Source organism: Monodelphis domestica, chromosome 5, assembly GCF_027887165.1.
Source record: "Monodelphis domestica isolate mMonDom1 chromosome 5, mMonDom1.pri, whole genome shotgun sequence".
In the NCBI taxonomy this organism is placed as follows: Eukaryota; Metazoa; Chordata; class Mammalia; order Didelphimorphia; family Didelphidae; genus Monodelphis; species Monodelphis domestica.
In genome coordinates, this window is record NC_077231.1 from 216,624,031 (window position 1) to 216,638,884 (window position 14,854).

The 14,854-nt window shown below is 36.3% G+C and overlaps 1 protein-coding gene across 1 annotated transcript; it reads right to left on the reverse strand.

Annotated features, from left to right (window-relative positions):
* Positions 1-2,729: 2,729 nt before the first annotated feature.
* On the reverse strand, positions 2,730-3,668 carry T2R3A (bitter taste receptor Modo-T2R3A). Its single transcript, NM_001039865.1, has one exon. It carries the CDS (start codon positions 3,666-3,668, stop codon positions 2,730-2,732), a length of 939 nt encoding a protein of 312 aa, NP_001034954.1.
* Positions 3,669-14,854: the final 11,186 nt, after the last annotated feature.

Consider the following 14,854-nt stretch of genomic DNA (forward strand, 5'->3'; position numbering starts at 1 on the left):
AAGAATATCTACCCTTTGATTCAGCCATAGCACTGCTGGGTCTGTACCCCAAAGAGATAATGGACAAAAAGACTTGTACAAAAATATTCATAGCTGCGCTCTTTGTGGTGGCCAAAAACTGGAAAACGAGGGGATGCCCATCAATTGGGGAATGGCTGAGCAAATTGTGGTATATGTTGGTGATGGAATACTATTGTGCTAAAAGGAATAATAAAGTGGAGGAGTTCCATGGAGACTGGAACAACCTCCAGGAAGTGATGCAGAGCGAGAGGAGCAGAACCAGGAGAACATTGTACACAGAGACTAATACACTGTGGTATAATCGAAGGTAATGGACTTCTCCATTAGTGGCGGTGTAATGTCCCTGAACAATTTGCAGGGATCTAGGAGAAAAAAAACACTCTTCATAAGCAAAGGATAAACTATGGGAGTGGAAACACCAAGGAAAAGCAACTGCCTGAATACAGCGGTTGAGAGGACATGACAGAGGAGAGACTCTAAATGAACACTCTAATGCAAATATTATCAACAAAGCAATGGGTTCAAATTAAGAAAACATGTAATGCCCAGTGGATTTACACGTCGGCTATGGGGGGTGGGGGGGAGGAAAAGAAAATGATCTATGTCTTTAACGAATAATGCTTGGAAATGATCAAATAAAATATATTAAAAAAAAGTGAAAGGAGATAGAAGGCTGGATCAATTAATAGAGTAGGGGTAAATGACCTCAGCAATCTAGTGTTCAATAAACCCAAATGATCCAAGCTTTTGGGACAAGAACTCAGTATTTGACAAAAACTACTGGGAAAATTGAAAAACAGTATGGGAAAAATTAGGTTTAGATCAACATCTTACACCCTATACTAAGATAAATTCAAAATGGGTATATGACTTAAATATAAAGAGTGAAATCATAAATAAATTATGTGAACATGAATAGTATACCTGTATACCTGTCAGATCTATGGGAAAGGAAGAAATATAAGACCAAGTTAGAGATTGAGAACATTATAAAATGTAAAATGAATGATTATGATTATATCAAATAAAAAAAAACCATTTCAACCAAAATTAGAAGGAAAGCAACAAACTGGGAGACTATTTTTAATAACAAAACTCTCTGACAAAGGTTTAATTTCCCAAATATATAAGGAACTAAGTCAAATTTATAAAAAAAAAAATAAATTAAATCACTCCCCAGTTGACAAATGATCCAGGGACATGAACAGGCAATTTTTACATGAAAAAATCAAAACTATTAATAAGCTCATGAAAAAATGTTCTAAATCATTCCTGATTAGATAAATGCAAATAAAAACAATTCTGAGGTAGCACCTCATACCTAACAGACTGGACAATATGGCAGCAAAGGAAAGTGATAAATGTTGGAGGAGATGTGACAAATTGGGACACTACTACACTGATGATGGAGTCCAATCATTCTGGAAGGCAATTTGAAACTATGCCCAAGGGGCTTTAAAAGAATGCATACCCTTTGCTCCAGCCATACCACTGCTGGGTTTGTACCCTAAAGAGATAATAAGAAAAAGGACTTGTACCAAAATATTTATAGCTGCACTCTTTGTGGTGGCAAAAAATTGGAAAATGAGAGAGTGTTCGTTGATTGGGAAATGACTGAACAAATTGTGGTATCTATTGGTGATGGAATACTATTGTGTTCGAAGAAATGATGAACTGGAAGAATTCTGAACTGGAACAACCTCCAGGAATTGATGCAGAACAAAAGGAGCAGAACCAGAAGAACATTGTACACAGAGACTGACACACTGTGGCACAATCAAATGTAACAGACTTTTCTACTAGCAGCAATGTAATGACCCAGGACAATCCCAAGGAACTTAGGAGAAAGAACGCTATCCACATCCAGAGAAAGAACTGTGGGAACAGAAATGCAGAAGAAAAACATATGATTGATCACATAGTTTGATGGGGATATGATTAGGGTTTTGGTATTACAAGATTTCTGTATTACAAATATGAATAACATGGAAATAGGTTTTGAACAATGATACATGTATAACCTAGTGGAATTGCTTGTCAGCTCTAGGAGGGAAGGGAAGAGGGGAAGAAAATCATGAATCATGTAACCATGGGAAAATATTCTAAATAATTTTTTAAAGTTCAAAAAATGCCTGTTAAATTGAATTTTTGTGACAGCTATTTGTAGAAATTTTTTTGATAGCATTTCTTGTTCAAGCAGAATTTGTTGTCATTAGGAAAATAATGGCCGATTAGAAGAACTTGGACATAATTGTGAAATGAGAAATGTTATATTTGGAGTATGAGGACCTGGGTTTGAAAATTGGTACACTGCTTATTGTTCATGTAATCTTAAACAAGCCCATTCTCCTCTGGCCTTTGATTTCTCCATTTGTGCAATGAGAGGCTGGATTAAATGACTTCTAAAGTCTTGAACATCTCTCAGTCTCTGATCCTGTGTAGATGTGGATATTAAAGTGGGATTATGAATATGACTGAAAAGTTTATTTCCTGGAGAATGGGAATGTCTTCTCTGAAGGCCCAAAACAGAGGCAGTGTTAAATGAGAATGTAATTACCACCTGGAATCACTGACGAACCAGAAGTACTTTGTGCTGTAGAAGGGGAAAGGACTTAGAATATGGGAGGACAAAGGAGACCAGACAGTCCTTTCCAGATTTTTGGACTTACAGAACCTATGATGCCTTCTCTCACTTTCCACCTCTTACTTTAGGATGTGACTCCATCTTTTATGCAGCCCTTTTTCAACCACAGAAGCCTCAAAAACTCCTGTTTCAGGTTTTTGTTTTGAAGAATGAGGATGAATGAGTGCACAGAGGGATAGAGAGGGGCAGCCAACTCTATAATCATTATTGATAACTTGGTGTCTGTCAAGAAGAAGTTTGATGACCCAATGTACATAATGATAAGATAAAAGACAAAAAGTAAGAGAAAGGAAAACATTACTTTGGTGGCTTTCACATGGGCTTCAGAACTCATATCTCTGGGGCCAGTGATGTGGTGCTGTAGCATTCTGGTATGCCTCTTCAGGGAGAGGATAAGTAGGAAATAGGAGATCAGTGATATAATGAAAGGTATCACTGACCACAGGAGACCAATAATCTGGGCATTATAATATTCCATTTCTTTTCTTCTGCTAATTTCAGTGCAGTTTTCAATGTGCTTCATTTTAAGGAAGTCAGAATACATACTGAATTTTCGGATCAATGACACTATATTGAAGAGAGAGAAGAGCACAGAAAAGAACAGAATCCAGGCAACTACCTGGGAAACCCTCCATTTAAGCCAGAGGAAGGCAGGGTGGGAGAAAATGGCAATCTTCAGGCAGTAGAAGACACTGAGGCAGGTGACCAGCCAAATGCTTAAATAGTTACTAAAGGTCCAGCCAATTTCACGAATTTGAATGAATTTCTCTGAATCATAGATACTAGGATAGAACACCAGGACAACACCATCCAAACTTATCACACATTGCAGAATGATCCTAGAGAAAGCTAGATTCATAATAATTAAGTCAGATAAGGAGATCTTGCTGCTCTTGACCCAGTGGATGCAATTGATAAGCCCAAGAAAGCCATTCCCTAAAATCCCCAGGATGAACTCAATGAAGGCCATGAGCAAAAAAAAGTTTTGGAATAAACTCTTCATGTCTGCAGATGAATTTCCCCACCTTTTCTAATCTCTCTGCTTATCTGAAGCCTTGCTACTGTTCTACAGATTCTTTGATCCAAGGTAAGCATGCATAGATACCTGCTTTCCCACAGTGTCAGTAGTAGTTTTTGTCCTTCTCTGATTTGCCTGTGTTCCTGTCTCTGTTCAGAATGCTCAGAAATTCTTGGAGGTAGTCTTGTAATTGCTCTTCCAGACTGGTCTGCTATTGTTCTATAGACACAGGCTTAGAGTTTTCTCAATTACTTGGGTTATAAATGCCTTTTAGTGGATGAGAGACCAATAGCTCTTTGCTAAGATGCAAATAGTTATAGGATTTAGTATCATACAGGGAAGGGAGGGGTCAGAGTCACAGAAAAGGTTCAGGTTCACACAGACAATAATTTTCTATATCATACAAAGGGTATAGTCCTTGATACACAAGGAAGTACAGTCTACTGGAGAGGTATCTGGAACTGATGAAGGGTGAAGGGGTTGGATGGAAGAGTTACCTTGGAGAGCAACTCTCCCCAAACCAAGAATATCTATGAATTTGTGTCTGCCTGCCTGCCTAATGTCTGCCTGTCTATCTGTCTAACTGTATCTGTCTCTTCCTTTCTCCTTCCTTTCCTCTCTCCTTCTCCCCTCCCCTATATGTTTATCAATCTGTTCCCTTCATCATTTAGATACCTCTCCAATGGATTATAAGGACTGATTCTACTCTCTTTGTTTGACTTAGAAACTTATTGACTGTAGGGAATTGTGATATTTCCTGTCACACACACATACACACACACACATATAAATGTGTGTGTATAATATATATGTAACTTTTTTTGATATAGTTGATTTTCCTTAACAGATTGATTAGAACAGCCAATTTTTCCATTTCTCTTGTGAAGAAGTTTCTAAAAGGATGAAAGCACTGCTGATAGGGCATACGGAGACTCAGAAACTTAGCACCTGAAGGGCTAGCATTTGTACTTAAGCTTCTAGGAATCTGTGTCTTTGGTCTGTGTCTAAGTAAGCCTTGGGGTCAACACAATGCTGAGAACAGTTTCATTATCATTTAAGGGAAGCTAGCCAAGTCTATGGGGCAAGGACCTTAAAACATGACTTACTTCAATCATGTAAGCCAAACATCATTATCTTCCCTTTCCAACTCATCTTTCCTACCAATCACATTTTTAAATAATATTACCTGTGAGGTTCAACCTATGGCTAAGTAGATTGTCATGATTAACTTTCAATGGTTAAGCTCCCTTTGCTTCTTACTGCATTTTCCAGAATCTCTTGGTGAATCTCAACCAATTAAAAATCCCAAGGAGATCATTTTTTTAAGTAGGCTTTCCTTTTCATGAGAAAGTTGAATCTTCAGGAGTCCTTACTTGGTTGGTGGTTGCTTTCTGGGTACACCATTGCATTCTTTTAAATTCATTTATGAGGGAATTAATTGTATTTTTCTTTCAGTTACTGGCAATCCAAGGATAATAAGCTGACCATGAAAGTAGGGGAAGGCTCATTTTATTTGTTTCTCCATTTTCTGGCTGGTATTTGCATTTTCCTTTCCTAGAAAGATTGAGAGGAGTGTTAGTAAGCAAATCAGTCTTGGAAGAAAAGAATAATCCTGTATTTATTGGGTTCAGAAAATGCTTACATTAGGTCCATTCCCAAGGTTATCAGGGAAAAAGGAAAAACAACCTAAATGTTCTAAAATATTTATATCAGCTTTCTTTGTGGTGGCAAAGAACTGGAAAGTGAGGGAATACCCATTAATTGGGGGATGGATAAACAAGTTATGGCATATGATTGTGATGGCTGACAACTTTACTGTAAGATATGATGAACAGGTTAACTTTAAAAAACATGGAAAGTCCCACATGAAATTATGAAGAAATGAGCAGAACCAAGAGAACATTCTATATAGCAAAAGAAACATTATTCAAAGAATAACTTTGAATGTCCACCTCCAGAGGAAGAACTGATGAATAGAAACACATATGACATGGTTTACATATACATGTACATGCAACTATATCTATGTATCTAATTTTTTAATCAAATTCTTCTGTATTGTGGGGTGGGGAAGGAGGGAGACACCTGGGAACTTTAATGTGAGAAACAAATAAATTAATAAAAAAAAGTTTGAAGAGGGATTAATGAGATGCTCCAAGTTTTCAGGCAAGGTAGGAAGGCCATCTCCAAGTCTGTTGAATTAACTGACTGCTAAAAGCAACTGCAATGACAATAAAAGTGAGAAGAAACAGAGTAAAGCAACTTCACCATTATTTCACCAGTTCCCTGAGAAGCTGACATTTATTCACTCTCTACTAGATTTTCTTAATAATTCAAGTCAGGGGTGGGAGTGGGGGGGGGAGGGGGAAGCCTCTAACTTCCATAAGGATTAGAATTAATTTCCTAGGAAGAATTTCTTATCTACTTATGCTGCTAAAACTGTCCCTACACTGCTGATACTGTCTGCTATTATACTCTTATTTCTGTTCTTTTCTCATTTTCTACTCGAGATAGAATTTAAAAATACCAGTTGTACTGCTAAACTCCACAATCTATTCCCAATGTCACATTAAGACCTTTCTCTTCTCATGCTGGCTGGAAATACAACTCACAGGGTCTTTAGGGTACTTAGGTCCCCTTTCATGACAGCTGACCCAAACCATGCCAGACTGTGATGTTTTCCCCTCTGTTTAAAATTTTGCAGCCCCCTTGCAAAATCTTTTTCAGTAAACTTTTATAGAGTAGACCTTAATATGATGAACCAAGCATTCCAAGGCAATTACCTTAAAGTGCCATCATCCATACCTGCAATAGACAAAGTGCGATGAAAAAATCACTTGACTGGTTTTTCAGTAATCACAGATCTAAATGCCATGCAAATGTCACAGGAGAATATACAAATAACACAGGCAAACATACCCAACAACAAACAAAATTAAAGCAATAGTCACTTTAGTAGGTTTGCCAGGTAACAAAATGAGCAAAACACCAATATTTGTTTCAAGAAACAAAAAGCAAAACTATGTGTAGTCAATAGATTAATGTACCCATGTAATTACATTCATATCACACATTAATTAGGTCACCATAATTATTATTTTATGAGTACATTTGTAACCAAATGCAAAACTTTAAGTTAATTGGGTCACAGATTGGAGAGTCCTAGCTCTTTTGTGATCTTCTGACCTGTCTGTCATTTGCTAGAAGATGGGAAGGCTCATCATAATCCTCATCAGAGATATAGCTTTACTTACCTAAACTTGTATAGACTGGAGATCCCAGGATGATTGACAGTATTACTATGCTCTGAGGAGTCTACCATGAGTAATAGGAGGCATAAAAAGCAATGCCTTTGGATTTAGTGCTCTTCTCTTTGAAATAGATGTTGCAATTCTTAAGTATCCAGAACCTTCTTCACCTGAAAAATCTATTTCTGAAGCTTTGACTGGGTTAAGTAGACTTGGTGTGATTGGCTAGTGTTCTTTTTCATCTAGAGTCTCCCAAGGTCTGTCTTCCTCTGTACAGTAGGGAGCCTGACTAATACACCAATTAGTAATGAGCAATTTTAGTGAGTTGTCTTTGAAGGGTCTTGATGATTGGAGATTAAAAAAAAAAACAAACCAGCATGGAATCCATTTCATTCTTATATCTTCTGATTGCTTTTTCTCCTGACCATTCAAAGCTCATAAGATTGTCCTTTTTTTTTTTTTACTTGGAAGCAGGAAATAATGGACACAAAAGAGACAGAAGCATCAAGTGAGCCCCTTCCCAACCTGAGTGCCCTCAGCATATTGTCCTCCAAAGCTAGCAAGTTCAGAAAGAGCCCTCACCAAGAGTCTGGTGCCTTTTTAAAAATATACCACAGCCCTGACTTCGTAGCCAATCAAAGAGGTTCTTCATCATGTGGCTAGGAGACCAGTATCAGTTACAGAATGTCTGCATATCTCCAAATCTGTCTAAGTCAACTTTATCACATGCCTTCTTGCCCTTCTAGAAGCAGACTTCCCAGCTTCTTCTTCATAGAGGATTTCATTAGCTGAGCACACTAATGCCTACTTGCCAGCCCTCCTTTACACGCTTATATGATCATGCTCTGCTTATTGTACATGCCTTACTTTCTCTTCCTCTTCTAGATACTGGTTCTTTTCTGTAAGTTTGATCCTTTGCATTGTGTATTTAGACTTCCCCTAATGCCCTAAATTAGGACCTGGTTGGGGTACAACCCAGTGGGATCTTCAGATCAAGTTTTGTAGATTAAGTTTAATTCTGTTGAAGGTCACTCATTCTTTGCCTGTTAATGACAATAACTCCAAATCCATTGTGGTTGGGGGTGGGATATATTAAAGCTGAACAATTGCAGGCTAGGTTATTGAGATCTCAGGATAACTGGGAAGCAATTGAACATAGCTTAAATTTGATAGTTGGGAAAACTTGGCTTTTGAAGACTGGTTTTGAGATCAGTAAAGTCAATTTAATTCTAGAAATCCTCTAGTGATGTTATAGTTCCATCTTGAACAAGATAATTTCCCAAAGGAGTCATATTTTACTTAGGATAGTATATGGGACCAAACATATGGATACTATATGTAAGCTCTTCTCTATTCCCAAGTGACTAAAGCAGTATTGATTATGTTGTCTTCTTTTGAGTTAAATTTATTTTTTTGTTATTTGCTTGTTTTCCTTCCTTTTTCTTTTCTTTTAAATTAAAAAAAACTGTCAAAATTGAACTCTGTAATGGTAGCAATGGGGTTTTTTGTGCAGCTGCCGTCAGAGCTGGCACCTGGGTTCTATCTGCTTTCAGTTCTTCCAAGGTAGTATAATGTAAGGAGAGGTGGGTTTAATATTCTCTGGGCCTGTGCTCTGTTTTGTGAGTAACCCCAAGCACTCTTTTACTCCTTAGAATTGGGACCAGGGACTCCTACTCCCCTGTGACTGCTATATGCTGGTGCTCCTCTTCACCCAATAACTTTGCCCCAGGATTGCAATATGGTTCTGCATATGGGCAATGCAACAAGAGTCTTCTACCCAGAGCTAGCAAAGGGATCCCTGTATTTTCCTTTTGAGCAGTTGTCCAACCATCCTTACCATTTCTGGTTGAGAGTTCCAAAAGCTTTTACTGCTGCTTCAGCTATGCCCAAGGCCTATTGTTGTGCCGTGCAGAGTTCCATCTCCACCCTGTGCACTAGATCCCTTAGCCTTCTAAGTTGTTTTGGGCTGGAAATTTACTTCACTATATCTTTGTGTGTGTTATGCTGCTCCAGAATTTGTTCTGAGGCATTATATCAGTTTTTTAGAGGGTAATTTTGTAGAGATTAGATAGGTCTGTGTACTTTCTCCATGATCTTGGCCCTGCTCCCCAAGATTCTTTTTTATATTGGAATCTTAAATGAGACAATCCTACTCTCTCAACTGACACCAATGCAGGGCTGTTTTCAGCTGTGAACTCCTTTGCATAGCTTGACTCTTAGATGTGGCTCTGTTTTGTTTCTAGAGGGTGAATCTTCTTGTCCTTTCTCAACCATTAAAGGATTTTTTTTCCTATCTGTGTGGCTATGGTGCTACTGGGAAGCAGGAGGACATTAAGAGCATTAGTGTGGCTGGAGACGATAGCTCTCCCTCCCTCTAATTTGAGAATAATAGAATTTGAGAATCAGAAGATGCTACTTGTCCAGTGGCAAATCATGGATTCCTCTTGGTTGAATTTTATCCCTCTAATGCCCACAGACTCACTTATCAGAATTCATTTTACTTCTAGAGATCCATTTTTGCACCCAAGTGCTATAGGAAGGAGAAAGGGGGAGTTGGGTGTTGGCAAACTCATTTCTGTGTTTTCTCTTATGTTGGAGAATCATTCTTGCAAAAGTACCTCCATTGCTGCCCCATTCAGGTAGGATGACAAAGGTCTAAGCAAGCATCCTTCACTACTCCCCACTTTATTTTGCTTAAGCACTTTTCTAGGATTGGAAATTAGAAATTCACCTCAAATTATCAATAGTCTCTGTTAATTATTAATCTCATCTCTAGTGGGTGATATGATTTTAACAATTCATAAAACATAACAGCCCTGTGTTTTGACAACAGTATAATTAAAGCAGATGACTGAGTTTGGAGGTTGGTGAGGTAAAGAAGAAAGTCTGTGGCTCCATTGTCAGAGAACTGAGTTCAAATGCTTCCTGAGATGCTAAATACATAAGTGATCCTAAACTAGTCATTTACACTCTTGGCCTCCCATTTTCCTCTTTGTTTGTTTGTTTTTTAAACCCTTACCTTCTATCTTGGAATCAGTACTGTGTATTGGTTCCAAGGTAGAGGAGCAGTAAGGGCTAGGCAATGGGATCAAGTGAGGTGCCCAGGATCATACAGCTGGGAAGTGTCTGAGACCATATTTGAACCTAGGACCTCCTGTCTCTAGGCCTGGCTCTCAATTCACTGTTCCTCTTTGTTAAATGAGGGTGTTGGACAAGCTGAACTTTTAAGTATGTTTGAGCTATAGGCCTGTCAATCCTCTCTCAGACTAAGAAGAATTATACTTTTATGACCTTTTTTTGAAGTTTGTAAATAGTCTTGTATAGCTGTATTATAATTTTTTTCATTAAAATATTATTTTTTCATATGTGACTAAAGACAGTGTGTAGAAGAGTTAGAAATTTTGCTGACATCAAGGACTTGTTCAGTAAAATGGGTGTTTGTGTTTTCATGGATCCTGAGGTCTATACAGAGTCAGTAATAAGTTTAGACTTCTCCAAAGGTTAGAGTCACTGAATGGGAGGAAACAGAGCAGGAAATGGGTTGATTCTGTGTCTCTACTTTAAGAGGTTATAATAATTGGATTTTAAAGCTTTAAGAGTGTTCAGGGATCATCAAGGATCATGATTGCCTTTTTGTTGATGATGGAATGAAGGCTGAGAGGTGTAAAATAAATTGTCCAAGGTCTCAAAAGTAAACAAAGCCAGTATTCCAAGACTTTTGGATCTAATTCCAGAATTTTTTCCATTGTATCACAATACTTCCTTAATTTTTCTCAAAGTAATGTTATGGAAAGAAAGAGATGGAGGAAAATGATGAAAGAATATAATCGTAAGGTCAAAAAGTAGTGCAGCTCTTTTCTCAAGGCTTTGGTGAAAGTTCCCAAAGTCTTGCATTTCTGCCTCCATTTTTTGACCTGGAACATCCTAGGAAATACCTGCTTTAGCTTCTGGTTCTCCAGGATTACAATAAAGGCTTGAATAGAGGGATAAGCAGACAAAATTATGGTCCTAGTTCTTCCTGCCACTTTGGGGTCTGACAAGAAATGACTAGACATAGCAAGAAAGAAGACAAGAAAGTATCCAATTAAGAGGAAGAGAGATGAGAGGATGACTTTGGTCGCTCTCACATGGGCCATGGTGCTTAGATCCCTGGGGCCAGTGGCATGATGCTGCATCTGCTTGGTATGTATCACCAGGGAGAGGATGAGCAGGACAGTGGAGAGCAGCGATAAAGAGAAGGGAAAGACTGAACAGAGAGCACTAAGAAAATACATGACATAATACACTCAATTCTCTTTCTTTTGATGACTTCAGTGCAGTTTCCTGAGAGTTTCATTTGACTGAAGCCAGAATAAACATTGAGTTTCAGAAAGAGTAAAGCAGAGCCCAGAAGAATCTAGACAACCACATAGGAAACACTCCACTTAAACCAGAGGAAGGCCTGGTGGGAGAAATTGGCAATCTTCAGGCAGTAGAGGACACTGAGGCAGGTGGTCAGACACATGTTTAAATTATTGATAAACATCCAGAAAATGCCACCAATTTGCTGCAATATACCTAAGTCATATAAATGAGGATAGAACATGGATAAAACACAATCTAACAATAGTAACCCCTGCAGGATGATTCTGGAGAGTCAGATTCAGGAGGATGAAGTCAGACAAAGAAATTTTCCTGGTCTTGACCCAAATAATACAGATCAGCAACACAATGAAGCTATTTACCCAAGTTCCCAGAAAGAACTCGATGAAGGTTATAAACAAAACCACTATGCAACTTGAACTTAGCATGTTTGCAGAAAGACAGAGAACAGTGCCTCCTCTGGTTTTCTTTGCTATTCTGTATCTTCTTTGACTCCTGTTAGGAAGACAGAAATATCTGCTTCTCTACTCTGGAAATGCTTTTCTCTTCTCAGCCTTGGGAGTGCTTCTGTGGCTGATTAGAAAGGACTCAGAAATCCTTGTGACCTCTTACAGTGACTATTTCTGATTTTTTCATAGGAGGTCTACTGGTGTTTCTGGAGTCCAGACCCCACATCAGCTGGTGAGAGAAAAGATTGAGCAGCTCTTTACCAAGATGCAAATGGGTGCAGTGTGGCATAGAGAAGGGAGGGATCAGAGTCACATGAAAGAAAGTATTTAGTGTTTGAAAGCCAAAAGGTGTAAGATATTGGCCTATACCTATTTTTTGCCATACTGCTTTCCAGTTTTTCCAACAATTTTCCCAAGTAGTGATTTCTTATCCCTCCAACTGGGCTCTTTACTTTTATCAAATATAAGATTACTATCATCTTTTACTACTGTTTGCTATATGTCTGTTCTTTCCCTTTGATTTATATTTCTGTTTCTTTGCTAGAACCAGATAGTTTTGATAATTACAGCTTTATAATACAATTTAAAATCTGGTACTACTAGATCACCTTCTTTTACATTTTTTCCCATTAATTCTGTCGACATTTTTGAGTAATTCTTCTTCAAATTGTATTTTAGTATTTTTTCTACTTCAATAAAATAATTTTTTAGTAATTTAATTGGATTGTCATTGAATAAGTGGATTAGTTTAGTTAGGATTGCCATTTTAATTATATTGGCTCTGTCCATCCATGAACAATTAATATTTCCAATTACTTCAGTCTGACTTTATTTTTATAAAAAGTGTTTTATAATTGTATTAGTATACTACCTGAGTTTGTTTTGGCAAGTGGACTACTAAGTATTGTATTCTGTGTGTGATTATTTTAAAGTGGTTATCTCTTAATATCTTCTTGTAGGGATTTGTTGGTGATATATCTTTATATATATGTGTATATATATATATATATAATGCTGATGCTTTGTGTTGTTTATTTTATATTCTACTACATTGCTAAAATTATTTTTATTGTTTCAACTGAGTTTTTAGTTGAATCTCTAGGATTTTCCATACATACTATCATATAATTTACTAAATAAAACAATTCCTTCTTTGTCCATTCTGATTCTTTTAATTTCCTTTTCTTCTATTATTGCATTGCCAATATTTTATACAATATATTATACATATATATTTAAAACTTTTACTTTCTATTTTAGCATCAATACTGTCTATTAGTTCCAAGGCAGAAGAGCAGTAAGGGTTAGATAATTGGAGTGAAGAGATTTGCCCAGGGTTACACAGCTAGGAAGTAACTGAGGTCAGATTTCAACTCAGAACTTCCATCTCTAGACCCAGATCCCAATCCACTGAGCCACCTAGCTGCCCCTCTAATATAATATTAAATAATATTGAGAATGAGCATCTTTTTTTCATTCCTAATCTTATAAGGAATCATCTAACTTATCCCTGTTGCAGATAATGTTTGCTGATCACTAGGTATATGCTTCTTATCATCCTAAGGACAAATCCTTTAATAACCTATACTTTTAAGTTTTTTATAGGAATGAATATTGTATTTTGCCAAAAGTTCTTTCTACATTTATTGATATTATTGAATGATTTTTTTTACTTTTATTGTCTTTATAATCAATTATATTAATAGTTTTTCATATTAAATCTTCCCTGTACACTTGGTATAAATCCTGTTTGGTCATAGTGGATCATCTTTGTAAGCTATTGTTGTATTTTCCTAGCTAATACTTTATTTAATATTTTTGCATCTATGTTATTTCAATTAAAAAAAGAAGCCCCTGCCTTCTATCTTAGAATCCATACTGGATATTGATTCCAGAAAAGCAGTTAGGGCTAGGCAATGGGGTTAAATGACTTGCCCAGGGTCACACAGCTAAGAAGTGGCTCGGGCCAGATGTTTATCCACTGAGACTCCTAGCTGCCTCCAATTTCACCTTTAATTTCTAGGATTTCCAATTTGGTATTTAATTGGAGATTTAAAATTTGTTTTTTTTTCCATTTTTAAAAATTGCATCTCTAATTCATTGATCTGTTCTTTCTCTTTCTCTATTTTATTGATATAAGCATTTAGAGATATAAATTTTTCTTTAATTACTGCTTTTGCTGTATTCTATAAGTTTTAGTATGCTGTCTCATAATTTTCACAAATAAAATTATTTTTTTCTCTGACTTGTTCTTTGATCTCATTCTTTAAGATTAAATTATTGTCTCCAATTAAATTTTATCCTGTTTCCATAATTTCTTATTAAATATAATTATTATTGCATTATGATCTGAAAAGTATGCATTTAATATTTCTGCTTTTCTACCTTTAACTCTGAAGATTTTGTCTTATGTCGTCAAGTTTTATACCATGGAGGAAAAGGTATATATTCTTTTCTATTCCAATTCATTTCTTTCCAGATGTTTATCATTATAGCTTAACTTAGATTTTATTTAGCCCCTTGACTTTTTTCTTATTTATTTTTGAGTTAGATTAATCTAGTTGTAAGAGAGGAATATTAAAGTCTCCCATTATTATAGTTTTGTTATCTATTTCTACTTGTAACTCTTTAGCTTTTCCTTTAAAAATTTTGGATGCTATAACATTTGGCACATGTATTTTTAGTATTGATAATACTTCATTATCAATGATACTTAAAAATAATGTAACTTCCCTTTTAAATCTTTTTAATTAGATCTAGTTTAGCTTTAAATTTGTCTGAGATCATTATTGTGACCACTGATTTTTAAAAATCAAATTAAGCTTAATATTTTCTACTCTAACTCTTTATTTTTACTCTCTGTATCTCTGATTTTTAAATGTGTTTCTCATAAATAACATATTTTGGGGTTTTGGCTTTTGATCCACTCTCCTGTTTCTATTTATGAGTGAATGAATCCTATTCACATTCAAAGTTGTAAGTATTATTTGTATATTTTCCTCCATTCTGTTTTTCCTCAATATCTTAAATTATTTATCAAGAAACAACAAATGGTATATATAACTTAAAAGAGATATCATAAGCAAATTAGAACAACAAGGAACACATTACC

What these genes read in the sequence shown, in the direction of transcription:
- T2R3A (NM_001039865.1), bottom strand. Translation starts at nt 3,668, where the DNA reads ATGAAGAGTTTATTCCAAAACTTTTTTTTGCTCATGGCCTTCATTGAG.